Source organism: Mauremys mutica, chromosome 7 (genome assembly GCF_020497125.1).
Source record: "Mauremys mutica isolate MM-2020 ecotype Southern chromosome 7, ASM2049712v1, whole genome shotgun sequence".
Taxonomy (NCBI): Eukaryota; Metazoa; Chordata; order Testudines; family Geoemydidae; genus Mauremys; species Mauremys mutica.
In genome coordinates this window covers 29,058,050-29,078,179 of record NC_059078.1, presented here as the reverse complement: position 1 = coordinate 29,078,179, position 20,130 = coordinate 29,058,050, and the positions used below count along the sequence as shown (strand labels likewise).

General features: G+C 54.1%; 1 protein-coding gene across 1 annotated transcript; it reads left to right on the top strand.

The window, feature by feature from the left end:
- Positions 1 to 338: 338 nt before the first annotated feature.
- On the top strand, positions 339 to 18,693 carry RAB1B (RAB1B, member RAS oncogene family). Its single transcript, XM_045023403.1, has 6 exons — positions 339 to 493; positions 13,597 to 13,669; positions 14,735 to 14,830; positions 15,071 to 15,166; positions 16,080 to 16,211; positions 17,052 to 18,693. Exons 1-6 carry the CDS (start codon positions 480 to 482, stop codon positions 17,244 to 17,246), a joined length of 606 nt encoding a protein of 201 aa, XP_044879338.1. The 5' UTR covers positions 339 to 479; the 3' UTR covers positions 17,247 to 18,693.
- The last annotated feature ends 1,437 nt before the right edge of the window (positions 18,694 to 20,130 follow it).

Sequence of the window (20,130 nt, the reverse complement as noted above, 5' to 3'; positions counted from 1 at the left end):
CCCGCCCATTGTGCTCTGGGGTCTCATGGGTTCTGAAGTTAGCTTGATCTGGTAAATAAACTACATCCCCCAAGGGTCTTTGCGGCTGGGGCTCTGACGGAGACACTGAACACGTGGCTGAAAAAGAGTCTGGCAAGTAAACTACATATCCCGTGAGGTATTGCGTGTATGGCGCCTGTGCACGGGATACGTAGAGTCTGCACGTAGAACGTGTGAAGCCTGGGCACGAGGAACTACGCATCCCATGAAGTCATGCGCTCTCCGCACATGCGCACTTCCCTGCAGGTCGGACGGCCGCAGGGGAAGGGGCGTGGCCAAGCGTGAGCGGGAGACTACATATCCCAGGGTGCCGGAGGCAGGACTCCGCACCTGCGTACAAGCGGAGCCGCCCCTGGGGTGGGGGGAGAACCAAGGGGGAGCCGCAGGCCGCCGCCATCTTGTGAGTGAGGAGGAGCCGAAATCACCGCGGGGGCGCCGCCATGAACCCCGAGTAGTGAGTGCGCGGGGAGGGGCGGGACCGGGACCCCCGTGCCTCAGGCGGACCGAAGCCACTCGGGGCCGCCCCCTCACCCCGGCTAGGACCCCGTCAGCGCTCCCCACGGCCCCCTCGCCGCCCTCGCCGGGGCCTTACAGCCCCGTGGCCCCGCCCCTGCTGCCTTTCCGGGACCGCGGGGCGTCTCCTGCCGCCGCCCCCTGGTGTCCCCCGGCCAGGGTCCGGGACCCCCCGCTTCCCCTCCCCCAGCCGGCCCCTGGAGCTGCCCCGCCTCACGTGCCGGTCAGTTCCCCTCGCCAGCGTCCCTGGGCCCCCGGCCCCTGCCCTTCGCTTCGGCCCCTCCCTGGGGGGAGACTCTGCTCCAGGGGAGGGCAGCCCTGGCCCTGGCCCTGCGGGGCTGGGTCCCTCTGCCCCGGCGCTCACCCCGTCACTGGGTGTCTGCGGGGGGGCGGTGGCGTGTCTTATCCTTGTGCCTGGTGGTGGGGGCCAGTCCCTCTGTGCAGTGGGAGCTGAGGCAGCAGGGGGTGGGGGTGGCTTTGTACCAGTCTAGCTGTTCTGGATCGGTGCCCAGTGTGGGCAAGGTTACTCTGGGCTAAAGCTCCCCACTCCTCCTTGCTGCCCAGGGGTAGCTGTACGGGTGTAAAGCATCTGCATAGCAGGGTAACTCCATCCACGCTAGGGGCTTGCATTGCATTAACTGGACTGGTGTCATTAAAGCAGGGCGATGTGTGTAGATGAGGCCTGAGCGACTGGCCCAGGATCAGCCAGGGAGTCTGGTGAAGCTGAACCCAGGTCTCCCATGTCCAGGCCGGTAGCCTAACAACTGCACCAGCTGTTCTCTCAAGGGCTGATGGGATTTCAGTCTCTGTGCCGAGGCCCATTCAGGCCTTGGCAGAGGAGGCCAGCAAGGGGCTGGTTAGTGCCCACTGGGATGTGGGACAGGTGATATAGGTAGTTTGACTTGGGGTGAGACCACCCCCTCCCCAGTTTGTTTTAGGGGGATGGGCCACCAAACAGGCATAAGATAAGAACAGGTTTCCACTGTGGGGCCTGGATGGAGCCAGTGGCCTGCAGGGGAAGGCCCCAGGTTCCACTCTCAGAGCCAGACAGACCCCTTACAAACTCTGTTACATTTCAGTGCAATTCTGTTGGGCTTGAGCCTTTCCCTATGAGGTGATGGCTCTACAGGGCAGCATCTTGGCAGATTCAAGTGGACCCAGTGCTAACTATCCCAGCTGCTTGTCAATAGCACAGGGAAAGAGTCAAGTTGATGTGAATCTCAGGCCTGCTTGGAATCCTCCTCCACTGAAGCTTCCACAGCAAGGGATGTGGCGTGCCCTTCCTGCTAGACTGACCTGGCACTAACTGAAATGGGAAGTGCTCTGACTGCTTCCCGAGTGTGTATGTGACTGCAGCTCTGGGGCACTTGAGGAACCTCGGATGTGGCCCCAGAGAGGCCATCCCTTTAGGTGAGCACACAGGGAAGCTGCATTCTAGCTGGCTGTAGGCAGGACTGGGCAGAAGACCTCATCCAGGGTGGCAGAATTCCCTGTTGAGAAGTGGGGGGGTCTAGTTTGCCCCCGCAGCAGCTCAAGTGGTGCTGGCTGCCTTTCTGAATGGAGCTGTCCACACACTTTTCATAGCAGCTTGTCAGAGCCAAGATCTGGCACTGACAAGCAGCTCCTGTGATTCTGCCTTTCAGATGAGACTTAGCATAGGTCCTGACCTCTTGGAGCCCAATACCCTTTCTCTTCCCAGCCCTTCTTGGGGCCATTCCATTTTGCTTCCTTTTAAATCCCTCTCCGTGAGTTTCAAATGAATACAGGATTCTGTTCTTGCTAGTATCTCCATTGGCTGTTAAAAAGCTGTTGTCTCCCACCCCAGAAGTGGCTGCTTTACAGTAGTGGGTGAAGTGATGTCTGAAATGCATGGAGATGGCTGTGGTGTAAAAGGCACCAGGAGCATGGGAACTCCAGAAGTGGGGGTTGGGAACAATCTCAAACTGAGCCAGCACTGTTTTTGCTGAATTTTTGATCCATGTGGGTACATTCTCTTGGATAGTTAGTCATGCTCCCCCCACTGAAGACTAGGATGGGGACTGCCCCAAAGCATCTATGTTGAACGCATGTTGAATCAAAGAGAAAGTGACAGCAGATAGCATGAGTCAGGGCTTCCTGTCCCCTCCCCACCAGCAAAACACACTAATTGGGAAATGGCGCTCATGTTGCCTGCTGCTAGCTGGACTTGATTGTGTCACCAGGCTAGCTGGGCCAATGAGGGGTGATGCAGCCGGCATAGTGGGCTACCTCAGCCCATTGGTGTGAGGTGACAGATGTAACAATTTTCCAATGCCAGAAGCACACAAATGCCCCATAATTCATTGTGCTGATTCCTACGGGAGCCCCTGGAAGTATCATGGGGATGGTGCAAAGGATTCTAGGGCTGTTTGGAGCAGAAACACTTGTGAGAGGCAAGGAGCATGCTGGATACCCCCTGGTGCAGAGACATCAAGTAATCATGGAAGGTGTTGCTGTCTCCTTGCAGCAGCATCAAGCTGGTGGTGATGAGAGAGGTCTGTTCAGAAGCACCCAGTGGCTGTGGCAACTATCTCCAGTGCAGTGGTGACAGTGGGTCTCTGCTCATTCCTGTCTGTGTTGTGCAGGCAACTAAGAAGTGTTGTACTGACAGCATGATAGCTGTAAGAGACAGAGTGGGGACCGGGGTGGGATCTGAGGAAGGAGTCGTGATAGTTGCTGAAGAACTCTGGTTGGGACTGACCTGGAGTCTCTTCCCTTTATGACAATGCTGATGCTCTGGGGGGGGGAGGGAGAGAAGTGGGTTACAAGATTCAGTTTTGGCTGCCTCTGTGCCTGAGCAATGCTGGGGGCAGTTAGGCACTCGCACTACGTGGTCACCACTGACTGGTGACTGGGTATTGACTTGAGAACTCCCAGAGCCTGGCTTCTGGGGATGATGAAGGGCTACGTACCAAACACTTGGTGCTTTAAAAAGCTTGGTCGATATTGTTCCTGTATTGCAGAGGGGGGAAACGGTTGTGCCAGTGACATCTGTGCCTGAGGCTAGAACCCAGGAGTCCTGAGTGCTCGTACCTGAGCCTTACCTATTGCTCTGTATTGTCTTAGAGGATTGTAAATTGTCCCGTATCTGAAGGCTGGGATGATCAGCAAGGGGAAGCATTGTCGGGGGGGGGGGGGGCGCAAGGGGGCAGATAAATAAAGCTGGGGGAAGCAAGAGCTTTATATTGGGAAGCCCTTCCTAACAGTGGGGTCTCTGGAGCAAGGAATCTCCTCCCAAGGGCAGCAGTGGCACCCCAGTACTAAGCCAAGTGCCAAGAAGCCATTTTGCATGGCCTGGGATGGGCTGGATGAGGTAATGGACTCTTCCTGTCACAAACTGCAGCTCTACACAACAATAGCAGTCACTCAGTCCCTGTGCTCTTGTGAAAGCAGTGTCATCTCAGCACATGTGGAGGGGTCTGGAGAGCAGAGTCCTGGGAGAATGACACCCCCCCACACTTAACTCCTGCTGGGTTTCTTCTTCCACGCTAGCTTTTAAGCCACCCTCTCCCCAAAGAACAAAAGAGCTTCCCAAAGCCTTATCCCAGCTGTTGGACTCAGCTGTATAAAGCTTCCATTCTGGCTGGGTGTGAGTATTAATCCCATATAAACTGCCCCATGGGACAGTGCTGCATGTGGATCCCAGCTAGGGCAGGGTGGCCCTTGGTCCTGTGGGGTTTCAACATCCCAGCAGGTGGGGCTTCCTCCTCTGCCTTGGGACCAGTGTGGTCTGAGCTCTCATGGTGATTGTCCTCTCCCAGACATATCCCCCAAAGCAACACCCTTTGTTTGGGAAGAAAGTGTACCCAGCAGCTCCAGTCTGTGGATCTTTGCTAGTCCTGGTCACTGTGACCTTCAGCAGCCTCTCAGCTCTCCACCTGTCCTGCTATTGCCAAGCAGAGCAAAGTGCCCTCTGCCTATACCCCATGCTGGTGTTGGCGCTGGAACTGGGTTCTCTCCTGGCTTGCCTGTTAGCTGATTCTGTCAGGTTCCAATGAGCAGGGTGAGCTCCTGCTGCCTGCACAGTCCTGTGAGGAGGCATCGAAGATGGAGGGGTTGCCTGGGGACACTTGAAGGCAGTGGTGGGTGTTGTGGGATGAGAGCAGGATTTGGCTTGCTGTAGTTGAGGAGCAGGGCAGAACTGTTGTCTCAGTTTAGATGGAAAATATGGGTCAAAGGTGTTAACATAACCCAGTCACTCTCCAACCTTAAACAGTGGTAAACAAGGGTCTGGATTAGGTGTACAGAGACCTCAGCCTGCTTAGCACCATGGTGTAAACACAGTCACCATGCTTTAAACCTTCTATTACAAATACAGAAAAAAAGAAACTGTTAATACTTTACATTTCAAAGGCTTTTAAATACTTTCATTTTAACAGCATCCCTTGTTCTTTTTAGCTGTAGTTTTAGAACACACAGCCTCTTGTTTACATGGTATTAAAGATGGTAATAACTGTCTTTTTTGTGGGGAAAGAAAAGTCAGTAGAGATGGGCTAGGGCTGTTGCTGTTAAAACCTGATCCTGGTTCTGAGAAGACCAAACAAGACACAAACAGGAGGAGAGAAGAACAGCAAAGTTAGAAAATGCAGCTCTGTCTTGGGTTGACTTTCAATTGCAGCTTCAGTGCTGTAGAAACACAGGCACAGCACATGGTCTTGTTTGCCAGGTCTTTGAATGGCTAATTTGTACCAGCATCCAGCTGTCTAAGGCATTGCTTTTAGCTGCCTCTTTCTGATCACAGGCTTACAGCAGTGTTGCAGAATATACAGTCTTGGCCAGCTGAGACACTTATTAAACAGAGGACAAATGGAGACGAATAAAGTAGGAAAGGAAAAGGACATATGGAGTGGGGAGGGAGAGCTTAAAGTCACACATTCCTGTTGGTGTTTGAGATTCAGTTGAAGCGGTGGAGGTGGCAATGTCTGAGTTCCCCTCTCTGGCCCATTCTGATCAGGACATCTCTCAGATTAGGATGAAGAATATTAGAAAACCAGACTGTCTGTGGGGATGACAACCAGGATGGTGAAGCTCACTCGTTCCCCTTCTCTCGCCCGTTAGTCATGCCAACATCATGGTAGCCTCCTTCAGCTTTTCCCCAAAGGGAGTGATGGGTGGAATAACCTTATTCCTTCATTACTTTGTCCATCAAACCAAAACTGGTGTCAGAAATTAGGCCTAAAGTATTGGATTTCCATCTTACTACTATATTGTTTACCAGGGAATGAGCTCAACACTGATTTAGTTACATCAGACTGAGTTAGTCCAACCGAAGAGGCATACTTCATCTCTTTGCACTTCTTCCCATCATCATAGTGGGGAGGGATAGCTCAGTGATTTGAGCATTGGCCTGTTAAATCCAGGGTTGTGAGTTCAGTCCTTGAGGGGGCCATTTAGGGATCTGGGGCAAAATCAGTACTTGGTCCTGCTAGTGAAGGCAGGGGACTGGACTCGATGCTCTTCAAGGTCCCTTCCAGCTCTATGAGAGAGAGATCTCCACATGTTATAGGCTGTTGTGATGGTCTGTGAACTCACTTTTCACAGCTAAGCTCACAAGTAGAGTAAACTTGTAGGCCAGTTGTTACAACAGAACCCAGCTTCACATGGATCTGAGGAGCTTGCTGCCCTAGTGGAGTGGGTGGGGTGTAGTTTTGAGGTAAGCCTGGGAGCCTGTCCCAGCTGATAGGTGCTGCAGAAGAGAAGGCTCGGGGGGCTGCAGGGAAGCAGTGGTGCAGCAAAGCTCTGCCTGCAGACATGCTGCCCAGGTTCTGTTAGCTCTGCTCACAGATAACACTGCCCCAGCCAACATGTTGGTGAGGTATATGGAGGGGGAGCTGTCCTTGCTGCCCCCAGCTAGTGGAGGGGGAGCAGGAGAGCTGGTGCCCTCCTGCTCCCCCTCCACTAGCTGGGGGCAGCAAGGATAGCTCCCCCTCCATATACCTCACCAAGTCAGCTGGAACAATCTGTCTGCAAGAACAGTTAAGAAAAGGGTGGGTGTGCTGTCACAGCAGCTCATATGTGGCTGGCTTTTTAGGGAAACACCTGGCTTCCCTAATACCCTGTTATCAAAGGATCCTGCAGTCCTCAACACTGCCAAGGGGCATTAGCCCCTTTCTACAGGTGGGGAAACTGAGGCACAGAGGTGAGGCCCCTGCCCACAATCATGCAGAGTTGGTGGAAGAGCTAGGAATAGAACCCAGGGCTTCTGTTAACCACTGAACTACACTCTCTCCAGAGACAGGCAGCGAGTCCTGATTTTCCTGCCCGCTGCCCTCCAGAGCTGGGGATAAAAGCTCTTTTGATTTAACATCTGTCCCTGCATCCTGTATGTCTGACCTTCCTGAGTCAGCTGTGAAGTACAGGCCTCCAGTCTGGGATTGTGGAACAAACTACTTCCATGCAGCAGGCACCACTTCTCTCTTCTCACAGTCCCTGTGCAGGGGGCTGTGGGTGGCAGCAGAGAGGAGTTGTCAGGGGCCTCACCCATTGGGCCTTCATGCAGTTCCATACAGCCCTGGAGACCTGTCACTCTTAGCCTCTGCCCACATGCTGTGCAGATATCAGATAGCTGGGAGGGCTGGAAGTCAGGACTTTTGGGTTCTAGTTCTAGCACTAACTCATCAAGTGGCTGTGGTCAAGTCGCTTCCATCTCTAGACTTTTATTGCCCATATTTAAAAATGAGGAAACCGCTTCATTGGATGCTGAAGCTTGGCATGTGAACTGCATAGCACCCTTTCATTGACAGTGCAGTGAAACTCTGTGGCACAGGTTTGAGTCCGGCACAGGTCAGTCACAAGCAAAACCAGTTCCCTCTTGCAGCTTCTACAGAAAATGCACTGGTGGGTCTGAGGGTCTGTCAGCACTACAGGGTTAATGGAGTTCACCTCCTTCAAGTGCAAGTGGCCACCGTGCCTGAAAACACTGGAGCAGCTGTCGCCATGCTGGTACTGTGCTCTCTTGTGTTTAGTGCTAAGACTTCTTGGGGCATATCCCATGGTTCCTAGTGCTGGAATCAGCTGAGCTGTTCTGAGTTCTTCTCTAGTGAATTGTGGGGGAAACTGATCTGTCCTTTCTGGGCAGGAGTGGGAAGGAGACCCCAGGGAATGGAGGCATTGGAGGACTCATGGCACTCCAGTAGAACTACCCTGCAGCATGGGTGCAGGCTGGCTAAGTTAGCAGCTGCTGAGTTGTGCTCACACAAGCTGTAGCCTATGCCCCTACAAGCCAGCCAGCTCAAGTTGAAACCACCACCGTACTTGAGGGAAGGGTTTTTTGTGTGAACAGGGCTTGAGTTTGTGACTGCATTCGCCATGGAAGCCAAGTTAACTCTGTGGTGAAGTGGAGCCCTCAGCCCAGCTCGTGCTGTCAGAGGCTTCCACTTATAAAATCTTCCTGCTCCTGGCAGTGACCAGACTTGGTGCTGGCAGTGAGCCACTTTCTGTGTTTACACACTCTTCCTACATGGGCCTTGCTGCTGCAGGCATTGCACCAGGAAAGCTGCATCAGTTGAACACAGTGGTTCTCAAACTTCATTGCACCGTGACCCCCTTCTGACAACAAAAATTACTACATCACCCCAGGTTGGGGGAGGACAGGTGGAGCCTCCAGGCTTCAGCCCCAGGCCCCAGCAAGTCTAACACTGGCCCTGGTTTCAGAGTAGCAGCCGTGTTAGTCTGTATCCGCAAAAAGAACAGGAGTACTTGTGGCACCTTAAAGACTAACAAATTTATTTTAGCATGAGCTTTCGTGAGCTGCGAGCTGCAGCTCACGAAAGCTCATGCTAAAATAAATTTGTTAGTCTTACTGGCCCTGGTGACACCATTAAAATGTGGTCCCAACCCAGAGTTTGAGAACTGCTGTTTTTGTTTTAGCCTACAAAGGGGTTTCCACTGGCTATCTGGTACTTATGTCACACAGTAGGCCAGAGTAGCTGGAGAGAAAGGGTCACAATCTATGAATCTTTGTTTTGAGAGTGGTTTATATTAATCTAGCTTCAGCTGATGATGCCTCGTGACTGAAACTAAACTTAAGATTCAGAGTTAAGGCCAAAAGGGACAATTGGATCCTCTACTCGGTCTCTCTTGTATATCACAGGCCAGAGAGTGTCACCCTGTGACCCCTGTATTAAGTCCAATTGTTTGGGTTTGGCAAAAGTATCTTCCAGAAAAGCATCCAGTCTGGACTTGAATCCACCACTTCCTTTTGGCTAAAAAACCGGTGCCTTATTTCTAGGCTTTGCAGGATTTGATTTTAATCTAGAATTGTAAGTAAATGTCTTTCAGCCGACACATTGAAATCGACAGATCAGTTGGTAACAGTTGATGTGACTGCAGGGACTGGGTCGTGTGTGTGGAGCCTTCTGCATCCCTGCATCACAGGAACGAGTGAGCTGGTCTGTGTCAGCAGAGCTCTGCTTCCTAAGGGCCAGGGTCACCCGATCTCTGCAGGTGCAAAGTCTGGGGAGGCTGCAGCGCTCCTAGCCCAATGGAACAGAGACCCTCCTCCAGGACTGCAAGGAGGAGGACATGCCCACAGCTCTGGGGGAGGCCACCCCCTGCTGAACAACTGCCTGGGGCTGGCTCCCATGCTCCTGACTAGTGAATGAGTGAGCGGGATTGGTGATGCCCAGTCCTTGCAGGCACAAGGTATGGGAGTTGTTCCAGAAGAGGCCACCCCAGGCAGGAGCCATTCAGCAGTAGGGTGGCCTCCCCCACAGCTGGGCATGCGGATGCCTTAAAGCCCTGGCCAGAGGTGTCTGCTGTGCCCCACCAGGACCCCAGCCTTCCTCACATCTTGTGCCTGCAGGGATTAGGTGTCATGAGCCAGGAGTGTGGGAGCTGTCTCTGGGCAGGAGTTTAGCAGTGGGATGGCCTCCCCCACAACCAGGGGCTTCTGCTCTGCAGGGCCAGGACTGCAGCCTCCCTACTTATTGTGCCTCTGGGCTGCAGAGGGAACCCCCTGCAGCCCTGCTGTCAGCACTGCACTAACCCAACCCCTGCAGCTATGGAGAAAAAAATTAAAATAGAAGAAATCTTTTAAATAAAAATTGGGAAAAGAAAATTGACTTCTGCCAAGCCTGCTTATTTCCAGTTTCAATTTACCTGGCTTTAACTTCCAGCAGTTTAACAAGCCACTCTAAGGCCAAATGTGCAAATCCTACTACAGACCAATTTGTGGCCTAGGAGCCCTGGACATGGGCCCTGTTGTGCCAGGTGCTGTACAAACATAGCATTGGTCTGACTGGTGTAAATTTCTCATGTGGCTGAGACTTGGAGTCTGGAGATCATAGACTCCAGTTTACCAGCAGCTCTTCTGAGTAGTCATTCCCTGGATCTTGCTCTCTGTCCTGTTGCCAGCACTAGAGCTTCGGGGCTCACGTTTTTATCAATTGCTCTCTAATAAGAGTGGGTTGTGTTGTGAGGAGTAATGGGCCTTGATAGCCCAGCTTGGGTACTTGAAAGAGCCTATGAGGCTTGACAAGGGCTGGTGTTAATTAGGCCTTGTGGTGAGTTGTGGGGGTGGCTGTCTCTGCAGAGCCTGGTGTGTATCCAGGGCTACCCTAGGCTGGCTCTTAATGAGTCTTTAGAAAAGGCTTGTACTGTATGCCATGTAAAGCAGGGTTGAATGTAGCAGGTGTGTGCCCAACAGCCATGCAGCCTCTCCAGGGGCGAGTGCTAGATCTGCACCAGGAGGGCAAGTGAGAGCCAGGTTTAGCTCTGGGTGAGTGGAGCCTTGTTGCATGTTCCCACCACTCATGGGGTGGTTACAGCATGGATTCAAACTATAGCTGTGTAATGCAGCAGCTCTGAAAAGTGGTGCTGGGCAGGGTCACTGCTTGGATAAGAGACCTCCATGGAAAACCCAGGCTGCCACATGGGGTAGTGGTGGTTCTGTAGGCGGTGCTTTCCCTCTGAGCTGGCACTGAATATAGTGTCCTGGTGCTTAGCTCTAAGAAAGGGTGGTACTGGGCTCCACAGGGGGTGCTCTTCCCTCTATGCTGGAGGTGCGCAGAGGGGATGCCCTTTTTTCAGATGTTGATGGCCTGGTAGCTACTCATTTTCCCCACAGTTCCCAAATAGTAGCTATAATGCAATTGAGTCTGATTAACCTTCACTTCTGCCTGTGCTGTCATGCAACACTGAGCAGGGGCCAGGCCAGGGCTCCTGTGTAAACAGCTTGCCACAGTAATAGGTCATCGTGCACCCTGCTTTGGGGTGAAGGACACTATAGCTCTGTGTAGCTGCTTTGCTGTCAGGATGTAGTGCTTACGCACCCAGGCTTTGCAATTGTGCTGAGCTGTGTTGCTGTTCAAAGGCCTCAGCTCGGCTGGCCAGAGAGTGAGGCACAGGTGGGCCTGTACTTGGGATAGGTGCTACCATGTTGTATGGTAAAATGGTCTGTGCAGAGGCCTCTCAGTTCAGTTCCTGCTGGCTTGTGGTATGGGTGGAAAGAACATGAAGGACCTTGTTATTGCTGGTGGCAAGCTGTGCTGGGCAGTTAGTGATTGTAAAGGGCTGAATATTTACCCTAGGGCATGTTATCCTTCTCTGTGATAAATCAGACCCTCTCTACAGATGACAGCTATTCTGGGTGAAACTGCGCTGACATCCAGGATGGACATCCAGATGGAATTGAACAGAGGGCTGGGAGCCAAAATTCCACGGTTCTTCCCAGAGCTGGGGAAAGGAAGTGGGATCTAGTGGCTAAAGCAGCCCAAGGCACAGAATGGGGGGCTTACTGTATCATCTCATCTAAGATTTGGGGAGAGAACCCAGAAAGTCCCCTTCTGTGACCCCTAGACCCACGTTGTGTGACTTTACCTCAGTGCTCTGCAGCTTCTAATTTCCAGAGCCTTCTGAACTCTGACATGGAAGTCTGCTCTGGCTTTGTAATCCCTATTAGGGCCCCTGTGTGGAGCAGGGGACAGTCTGTCCCAGGGCTTGGTCTCTGGCTGGGTTTGGTTCAGGCTGCCCTGAGTGTATCGTGACTCTTCTGTTCAGGGATTTACTGCCAGTACCCCCAGCTACAGTGCTGGGAAGCAGAGAGAGTCTCTAGCTGGAGCTGGTTGGGGCTAAGCTGCCTTTGTGATAACATCCAGCCACTCAGCCTGTCTGCCCATGAGGTCTGTAGGCTGGCCATTGCAACCCCTTCTTGGCTGCCCCTGTGTCACTGTCACCAGGTGGGAATTTCTGCTGCTGCTGCCTTGGGTCTCAGTGGCTGAGGGTGAACTGCTGCTGTGCTGGGTCACATCCTTCCTGTGCAGGGAGGGATGGGTGGTGCCAGCGTCATTGCACATGGCATTGCCATGGCAATGTATTGGGTGATAGATTATCCTCGCAGTGACTGGGATTGGGCTGTTCTGTACAAATGGGTCTCTTCCCTTGCTGTGGCTGTGCTCACTGTCTCAATATGGTGAGGGGTTGAAGCTGTTCTGGGTGGTAGGTGACAGAGCAGCCTATAACACTCCCAGAGAGGAAGGCTGAAATAGGGAATGGTTGGCTCACTCGCTTCTCAGAGATCAGACCTGGAGGCTTTAATCTATTTGCCTCTCCCAAAGGGAGTTTTAAAAACAGGCTGGCAATTTCCAGACCCCTCACTGCTGGGAGACCTTCCCTGATTGCCTGCCTGGCCCTAGCTGTCCCCCTGCTTAGTCACCACTGACCCCCTCAGAAGTGAATTTAGCAACCTTGCAAGGCCAGGGTAGGAGCCCAGCTCCCTAGCATGGGCAGGACTGAAGCTGCCTTGCCCCAGGGCACCTGTATTCTGTAGAAACCCAGCCCTAGAGGCCAGCTCAGCTTTGCACTATGGTGCACAGTCTATGCAGGACTCTTATGAAAGGCCCTCTTCCTTCCCCCTCCCTGGAGTTGTGACACTGCTGTTTGGGATCTCTGCTTTGCTGCAGCTTCCCCAGAGCTGGGTGAGCATTTTGCTATGGGGGCAAGGGGCTGGCCATAACCAAGTGGGATCCTAAAACTTTAAATACCCAAGTTTCTGTTAAAGAGGCTTGAGAACAGCCCCAGTGCTCAGTGTCAACCCACAGAGCTGCAGTGTGGCCTGGGGTGACTCCTCCAATCCCAGCAGAGCCAACAGCACCAGCAGATCCATGGAGGCTCCCACATGGCTGTGTGCAGATCTAAAACCTGACTTAAAGGCAGGCTTTGGCTGGTCAAAAATTCTAAATCCTTGAGCTGTGGCTGCATTTCAGGGGCTGTGTGAAGGCCTTTAGGGTTGGCCTTGCTGAAAGGCCCTAGATGTAGGGATGACTGGGTGATCAGAACAGGCCTTGCTGGACTCCAGCTCTGAATGGTTTGTCCCCAGATTCTTCTTGTTTCCAGGGTTTGCTAATGCTTTAGTCTCTGGGATCCCCTGAGGCCCCCAACAAGTTCTGTCTTGAGGGTCCTGTAGAGAGTTAGACTGCCTCATGAGTGGGGGCAAAGTACCAAAACCAAGCACTCCATGCTATTCTCCCTGCATGTCTGACCTCTACCATGGGCTGCACCCTGGAAAGTGGGCCTCTCAAAGTTTGGGAGGGTGACACTGCTCTGTAAGATACTGCCATTGTAGGCGAGTCCTATTAAACTAATCTGAATGTATAGTGTGCACTCATCCAAAGCTAGGGAGAGGGTTGGAGTTCAGACTCTTGGCTTTTATTCTCCACTCTGGGAGGGGAGTGAGCGCTAGTGCTTAAAGCAGGGGGGCCAGGAGCCATAATTCTTGGGTTCTAATTACGTCCCTGTGGAGCATCTGATGCTCCCTGTTGTCTCTTGGGAATGCTGTGGGTGGTAGGGAGCAGAGTCCTGACTGCCCAGATCTGACTAAGGATCCCTGTTTAAAGAGCCCCCATGCCCTACTCCAAAGTTGTTTGCCAGCACATACACTTTTCCCCACTACATGTACTCCAAGCCCTCTTGTCGTCTTCCACTGGGAACACTCCCTGGTCTGAGCAGGGGAGAGGTCTCTAGTTATCCACACTACTAGAAAAGTCAGGAACTGTTCTGTTTCCCTCATTCTCCATCTGTCTGTTTCAGCGATTACCTGTTCAAGCTGCTGCTGATTGGAGACTCTGGTGTGGGGAAGTCCTGCCTCCTGCTGCGATTTGCTGTGAGTGTCCCTGCCTTGTGCAGAGCCCCTCATGATCCAGTGGGCAGCTGTCTAGCCATATGGTGACAGGCTGGCCACATCTGTTGCAGTGAGGCTGTGGTGTCTGAGATGTGGCTACTTAGGTCTCATCACCCTGGAGCACATTTTATGAAAACTCAAACCATCGTACAGTGACCTAGTCAAATTTGCAAGCTAAAGACATTTAGTCCTGTCAGTGCTTGTCTAGGAGACCTCCACACTGCAGGGAACAGCAGAGATGTAATAGGGTGCCCTCAGTCTGACCCCAGTATCATGCTGGGCAGGAGATTGCTGAGCCGCAGGAAGGGCTCAGTAGGGAACTGTGTTGCCCCAGTGCAGTGCTTGAGGACATTGCTATTGGAGGTGCTGCCTTTTGCAAAAGACTTAAAACTGGGTTCCTGACTCTTTGGGTTCAGTCAAGATCTGTGACACTGTCCTAAGAGGCTCCGTAATCACTCTGGTATCCTGGTCAATTTCCATCTTGAGTGATTATATTTGGCCTCCTGTAACTCCACATCTGGTTACAGTCTTCACTTCCTGTCCTAAACTTGCACATTATCACTGTGTGCTGCTTAATGGTCCCCATATGCCACCACAGAGGTGGCTGCATATAGTCTTATCTGACCATAAAGCACTTTGGGGTAGGAGTACCAAGCATTACAGGGCAGCTGAGTGGCTGGTGCTGCATGTCCTTTGGCAATGGGCAGGTACCAAGGAGTTGTCTTGCTAGATTGACAGTTGATTTAAAATAGACTTTTTAAACTGCAGAACCTTCTTGGAAGCTAAGCAGCTCCTGACGAGGATCTCCAAACTACCAAAGCACTTAATAAAAGCCCTCTATTTAAAGGCATGCCAAACCCTCCTCTCTGCTCAGCACTGGGCTGGCATCTGTTCCACTCTTAGTGGTGGCTGTTTAATATCTGAGGAGTGTTTAGATCCAGGCCACTGGGCATCAGGGCTCTTTGCCCTGCCACTAGAATTGGGTGATGAAGGTTATGAGCACAGACCCCAGCTGCCCTGGTAATCACCTCATTTTGCACCCTGCAGGATGACACCTATACAGAGAGCTACATCAGCACCATTGGGGTGGACTTCAAAATCCGGACCATCGAGCTGGATGGCAAAACCATCAAACTACAGATTGTGAGTATCTGGCCCCTGTCCAGTGCTGCTGCATTGACCTCTGGGGACTGGCTCTGGAGGGCAGGGAATGGTATACGGGCCTTTCCCTTCTGAGGGTGCTAGCTCCTATCCTACACCAGGGTGGGGACTGGCTGGCTCAGGAGTGTGGGGGAATGGAATATGGGGGTTTCCCCTCTAGGGGGTGCTGTCTGTCTCTAGAAGAGGATAAATGCAAGGTCCAACCCCTCCCTTCTCTTGCAGTGGGATACTGCTGGTCAGGAGCGGTTCCGGACCATCACCTCCAGCTACTACAGGGGGGCGCATGGCATCATTGTGGTGTATGATGTAACAGATCAGGTAATGCTGCCCCAAATACTCTGGCCCTGCAAGTCCCCAGACAGGTCCCTGACCTCCCTGCATCCAGGGCCCCTCCAGGTTCAGGCAACAGGCCTCCTGCTGGGCACCTAGGGATGCAGGACCCCTGGGTTCTGTCTTGTTTCCAGGACTAGAGCAGGGCTGTAAGAATGCCTTACTATTGGTAGCCAGACCCTGCCTGCTGGGTGGCAGTAGTGGAGACCAGGCAGTCTCCACTGTTTAGTTGTGTTGGGTCTTGGCAGGCTGGTGGGTGTGGGGGGTTGTCAGGGGAAGAGAGTGGTCCTGATCACTATTCCAAAGTGACCATCCATTCCTGCACCCTTTGTGCTGGGCACTGCCCCTTCCTGGGCCAATGGAGCCTTGCATTCCTTCTGCATCTGCCCCAGGCATTGCTGGCGCAGGTGTCACACATAACTATGGCAGCAGCTACTCTGCTCTGTGCCAGCAGTTGGCGTACCCATGACTGGCCCATGGAGCGGGTTGCAAAGCCAGGCCCAGGGGGTTGCGCTGCCTTCATTTCCGTATTCACCTTGAAGATGGGGAATTGGGCAGTTTCTGAAGATAGCAAGGCTGGCAGCAGCTGCCTGGAGTAGGTGGGCAGGACATCAAGGTAACAGCATCTAAGAACAGCTGCTGAACGTGGGAAGGGCTGTACTGGTAGAGCAAGCACTGGGAGCAGGACTCCTGGGTTCTGTCCCCAGCTGAGCTACCAACTCGCTGTGACCCTTGTGCCAGTTGCTTCCCCTGTCTCCACTTCCTGCCTATGAAATGGAGATGCACCCTTGCTGAGGGGTGCTGGGGACCTGCTCCCCACTGGGTGGGCGCTCTGAGCTGTTGCTGTAAGCATGCTGGCAGGGTGGCTGGGGTCCAGCTGAGCCCATGTTCCCTGTTGCAGGAGTCCTACAGCAACGTGAAGCAGTGGCTGCAGGAGATCGAGCGCTATGCCAGCGAGAACGTCAACAAGTTGCTGGTGGGCAACAAGTGTGACCTCACCACGAAGAAAGTGGTGGACTACACCACCGCCAAGGTGAGCAGGGCACAGCAAGCCCCTCTGATGCTTGTCAATAGCACTCCCCCTTCTGTCTCTGGCAGATGCAGACAGGAAGCAACTCTCAGGTGGGGCCCTATCAACTGTGTCCCCCCCTACTGCGGCATGTTCCCGCAGTACCAGGAAGCCCCACCAAGGGGCAGCACTTGTCCTATCACCTGCTTCCTCCCCTTCATGCCTGGCTGTAGCTCAGGTGAAGGGCTTGCTATTTGCCAGCAGTAGGTCCGATCTCTGGGGCTGTGCTGGCTGCCTCCATCCCCACTGGCAGCCCTGGGCTCAGGCTCCTGGCTGCCTGTCTGGCTGGGGGACCTTAGATGAGTGCACAGATGTCTGGGGACAGAACTAGGAGTGATGGGGTGAAATTGCTACTTCCCAGAAATTTAGCCTGTCTGCCCTGTGGCACTAAGGAGCTGGAGATGTGGTTAGGATCTCCAGCCCATCATCCAGAACTCCTGGATTCTATTTCTGGCTCTAGGAGGGAAGTTGGGTCTAGTTAGAGCAGGGGCCTCTGGATTCTTTTTCCAGCTCTGCCACTCATTCACTTTGTCCCTTTTGGTAAGTCACTTCCCTGGGGTGTGTCTTAGTTTCCCCATTTACAAAGGGGAGCTAATGACTGACCAGACCTACTGCCTGGGAGCTGGGGGGGTCTGAATGGTGAATGTCTGGCTGGGGCAGTGCTGAGTCCCCTCTCCCCAAGGGGGTGAGGGCCCTCCTGGGTAGGTGACTCTTGGTGATGGGGACCGCCCTGCCCCTGTTGGGCCATAGACCGGAGAGGCCATGTCAGCCTGTAACCCTTTCTCCTCCCCTGCCTTTTCTTAGGAATTTGCAGACTCCTTGGGCATCCCATTCTTGGAGACCAGCGCCAAAAATGCCACCAACGTGGAGCAGTCATTCATGACCATGGCCGCTGAGATCAAGAAGCGCATGGGCCCCGGTGCCACCACTGGTGGGGACAGACCCAACCTCAGAATCGACAGCACTCCAGTCAAACCAGCGGGCGGAGGCTGCTGCTGAGGCCCAGGACTGAGGGATAGGGTGGGGAGGGGAGGGGACCGTCCAACCCAGTGCTGTCCAGCACCCTCCTCCTGTGGAGTAGCAACTTTCCCGGATGATACCGTGCAGGGGGACGGGACCTCTCTGGTGGGGTGGTGGTTTGGGTTTTCTGCCTGTGTTAATTACTTACCCTTGTTGAGTGTGTGGTGGGGGCAGACCTGCAAGGTGTGCTCTCCCACCCATGAGAACTTCCCTCTATGCAGCCTCTTGCCTCGGTCCTTGGTGCCCGATGGCTGGCAGGATTCCTGGCTCCTTCTCGTGGGTTCTCTGCTCCCCTCCCCTTCCTGCTGGGTGCATGGAGCTGCTCCCATTTCCACCCCCAGCCTCTGCTCTCCTGCTACCTGCAAGCCCCCTTCTCTCCAGTTCCAGGTGGGGATCTCAGTTAGGGGGTGAGCCTATCACATCTCTTCCTGGGAAGGCTCCTTCCGGTTAAGCTTGAGCAGCTCTGCTGCCTGGTACCTGGTTTCCATGGGGCGGTTGCTTGTCACTAGCAAAATAATGGAGGTAGGGGCATAGGCCCCTCTGAACAGGTCAAGATACTCACCACTGGGTTGTGCCCCCTGCCTCCACTCAGGGGGTCTGTTGGCCTGGTTCCATGTAGTTTTTTTCCATTCCTCTTGCTCCCAGTGGCACAGACACTTCTGTTTAATCCCCTCTGCTGCAACTTGGGGTCCCCTTTCTTCCCACGGCCTTGTTCTAGTTCAATATTTATACCCCTGCTGCAGACCCTCCCACAGTGCCGCAGAGTGGCTGTGACACAGGGCTGGCCCAGGAACGCTGAGCGGAGCCTGATGCCATCACTTCACCTCCGTCCCTTGGCTTCCTCACCTCATCCGGCTGAGGCTGTCTCCCAGTGCTCCCCAGCCATATGGGGCAGGCAGCTGTCCCTGGGCCACCCCATACCAGGCCCACTGAATGTATTCAGGGTAGCATGGACAGTCAGGGGCCTTAGAACTGATCAGAGGCCTGTCGGCTGCTTGAGCAGCCCCTTCCCCAGGGCTCTTCCTGGCTCAGGAGCTCCCAGCACCTCAGCCCTCAAGGGGCTAATGCACTGAGCAGCTGTCCTGTTCCCTCCAGCTGGGAAGCTCTTGCACTTTCTGTGGGGCAAGTGCATGGGGGCTGGGGGCTCCCCTCTGCAGCATCAGCCCTTCCCAGCATGACCAACCCTCAGCCCTGGCAAGAAGGGGAAGCTGGGGGCCTGAGTGCATATCCCTTTGCTGTGCCCAGCCCCCCCACCTGCACTGCCTGGCCTTGCCTGGCCATGGCCCTGTTTAGGGTAGTGGGAGGAGCCGGCTGGATGGTTCATTTGTTTGCTTTTTTTTTCCACCAGTGACATTATTTAAAAAAAAAAATTGAACAAAAAAAATCCCAAAATAAAGGTGAGTGCCTCTGCGGGGAGGCTCCCGCAGCCTGCACCCTTCTTCCTGTGAGCGGGCCTGCTGGGGTGTGCACCGCTAGAGCGGGGCTGGGCCAGGTGCCCCCTCCGCCCTTGGATCAGGCAGCCCTGGTACAGTGCAGGCACTGTTCAGCCCCCTCCCTAGGGTCCCCCAGCTAGACTGAGCTCAGCTGGGCACCTTCTGGCTTCCTTCCCCCAGTCAGCTGGGCAGGCATTGTATTGTTAGGACTGCCCCCCTCTTTCTCCCCTCCCCCCCATGCACTCCCTTTCCTGGCTGTGCACCTGCTATTCTTGCCCCATGGGGCTGCCCAGAGCTGAGCTCACCTGCCTGGGGCTGCCATGGAGCACGGCAGTGTCCTTGTGCTGAGAACTCCCCTGCCATTTTGGAAGACTCAAAGCTGGGGGAGAGAGACTGCATCCCCTTGACCCAGCTTTGGGTTCAATTTTAGAGCGGGGCAGGTGTATACCTGCCAAGGGGTGGGGGGAGCAAAATCCCAGTTCTGGCCTAGACTGTTGCAGTAGCAGCAGTGCTGGCCTGTTGCACCTGGCTACAGAGCTGGGGCTGTTTTGGGGCAACTATCTCCCCCTAGCAGTGGGGCAGCATCTTGCATGCTCGCTAGGGATGACCCCTTCTCCTGCTTGTCAGGTGCCTGTAATTCTTTCACTGCCATGTGTGGCCCCTGGGAGACTTGCCCCTGCTTCATTGTGAGGCAGAGGACTGGATAACTTGCCCCCTTTGGGAGTCCCCAGGGTTCTGGTGTCTGTGCTGTGGTGAGACCTGCTGGGGATAGATGTTACTGAAAGTGGGGGGGGGAGGGGGTGTGGCAGGAATTGGCTCTCAGGCCTTGCCAAGTTGTGGGGCTTCAGGAGGGACATGCAGCCCTAATGTGAACTTGCTAGAGGCTATGCCCCCCTTTTGGAGCAGTGCCTAAGTCTTAGGCTGCTGCCAGGGTGACCTACAGAACTCTGGGGCTTGGCTCTGACTAGGTAAGATTCCCCTTCAGCTACGCATCTTGCACTGTGCCCTCTGCCTACTATGTGGGCTGGGCCCAAGGCTGTGTATGGCACACCTTCCTGAGGGTGTGTGGGAGGGGCTGTTTCCCAGGACAGGCCAGATATGCTTCTGCTCATGTGTCCTGAGTTGGTGCACGGTGCACCAAGCAGCTTGCCTCTCTAGGTGGGCATGGCCCAGAGGGCTGCCCTGCTGTGGTGCCTGGCAGTGCCCTCTCGGGCCTTGGGTTGGGCCCCCAGTCAGCCCCCACTGTGGTGTTGGCTTGGACCACAATCTCTGCGCCAAGCATCGTCCTGTGCTGCCTGCCCTTGAGGGGAGGGGAGGCCCTGGCATATCACACCTCCCCCTGCCCTGCCTGCCTTGCTCCTGCTTGCTGCTTAACTGTATCACACTGATCTCCATGAGAGGTGTGTGTGTGTGTGTGGCTGGCTGGCTGG

Bases quoted from the DNA above. Each gene is read 5' to 3' on its own strand.
- RAB1B (XM_045023403.1), top strand. The intron at 15,167-16,079 runs GTAATGCTGCCC...TCCCTGTTGCAG, and splicing joins TGTATGATGTAACAGATCAG to GAGTCCTACAGCAACGTGAA. The intron at 16,212-17,051 runs GTGAGCAGGGCA...GCCTTTTCTTAG, and splicing joins TGGACTACACCACCGCCAAG to GAATTTGCAGACTCCTTGGG.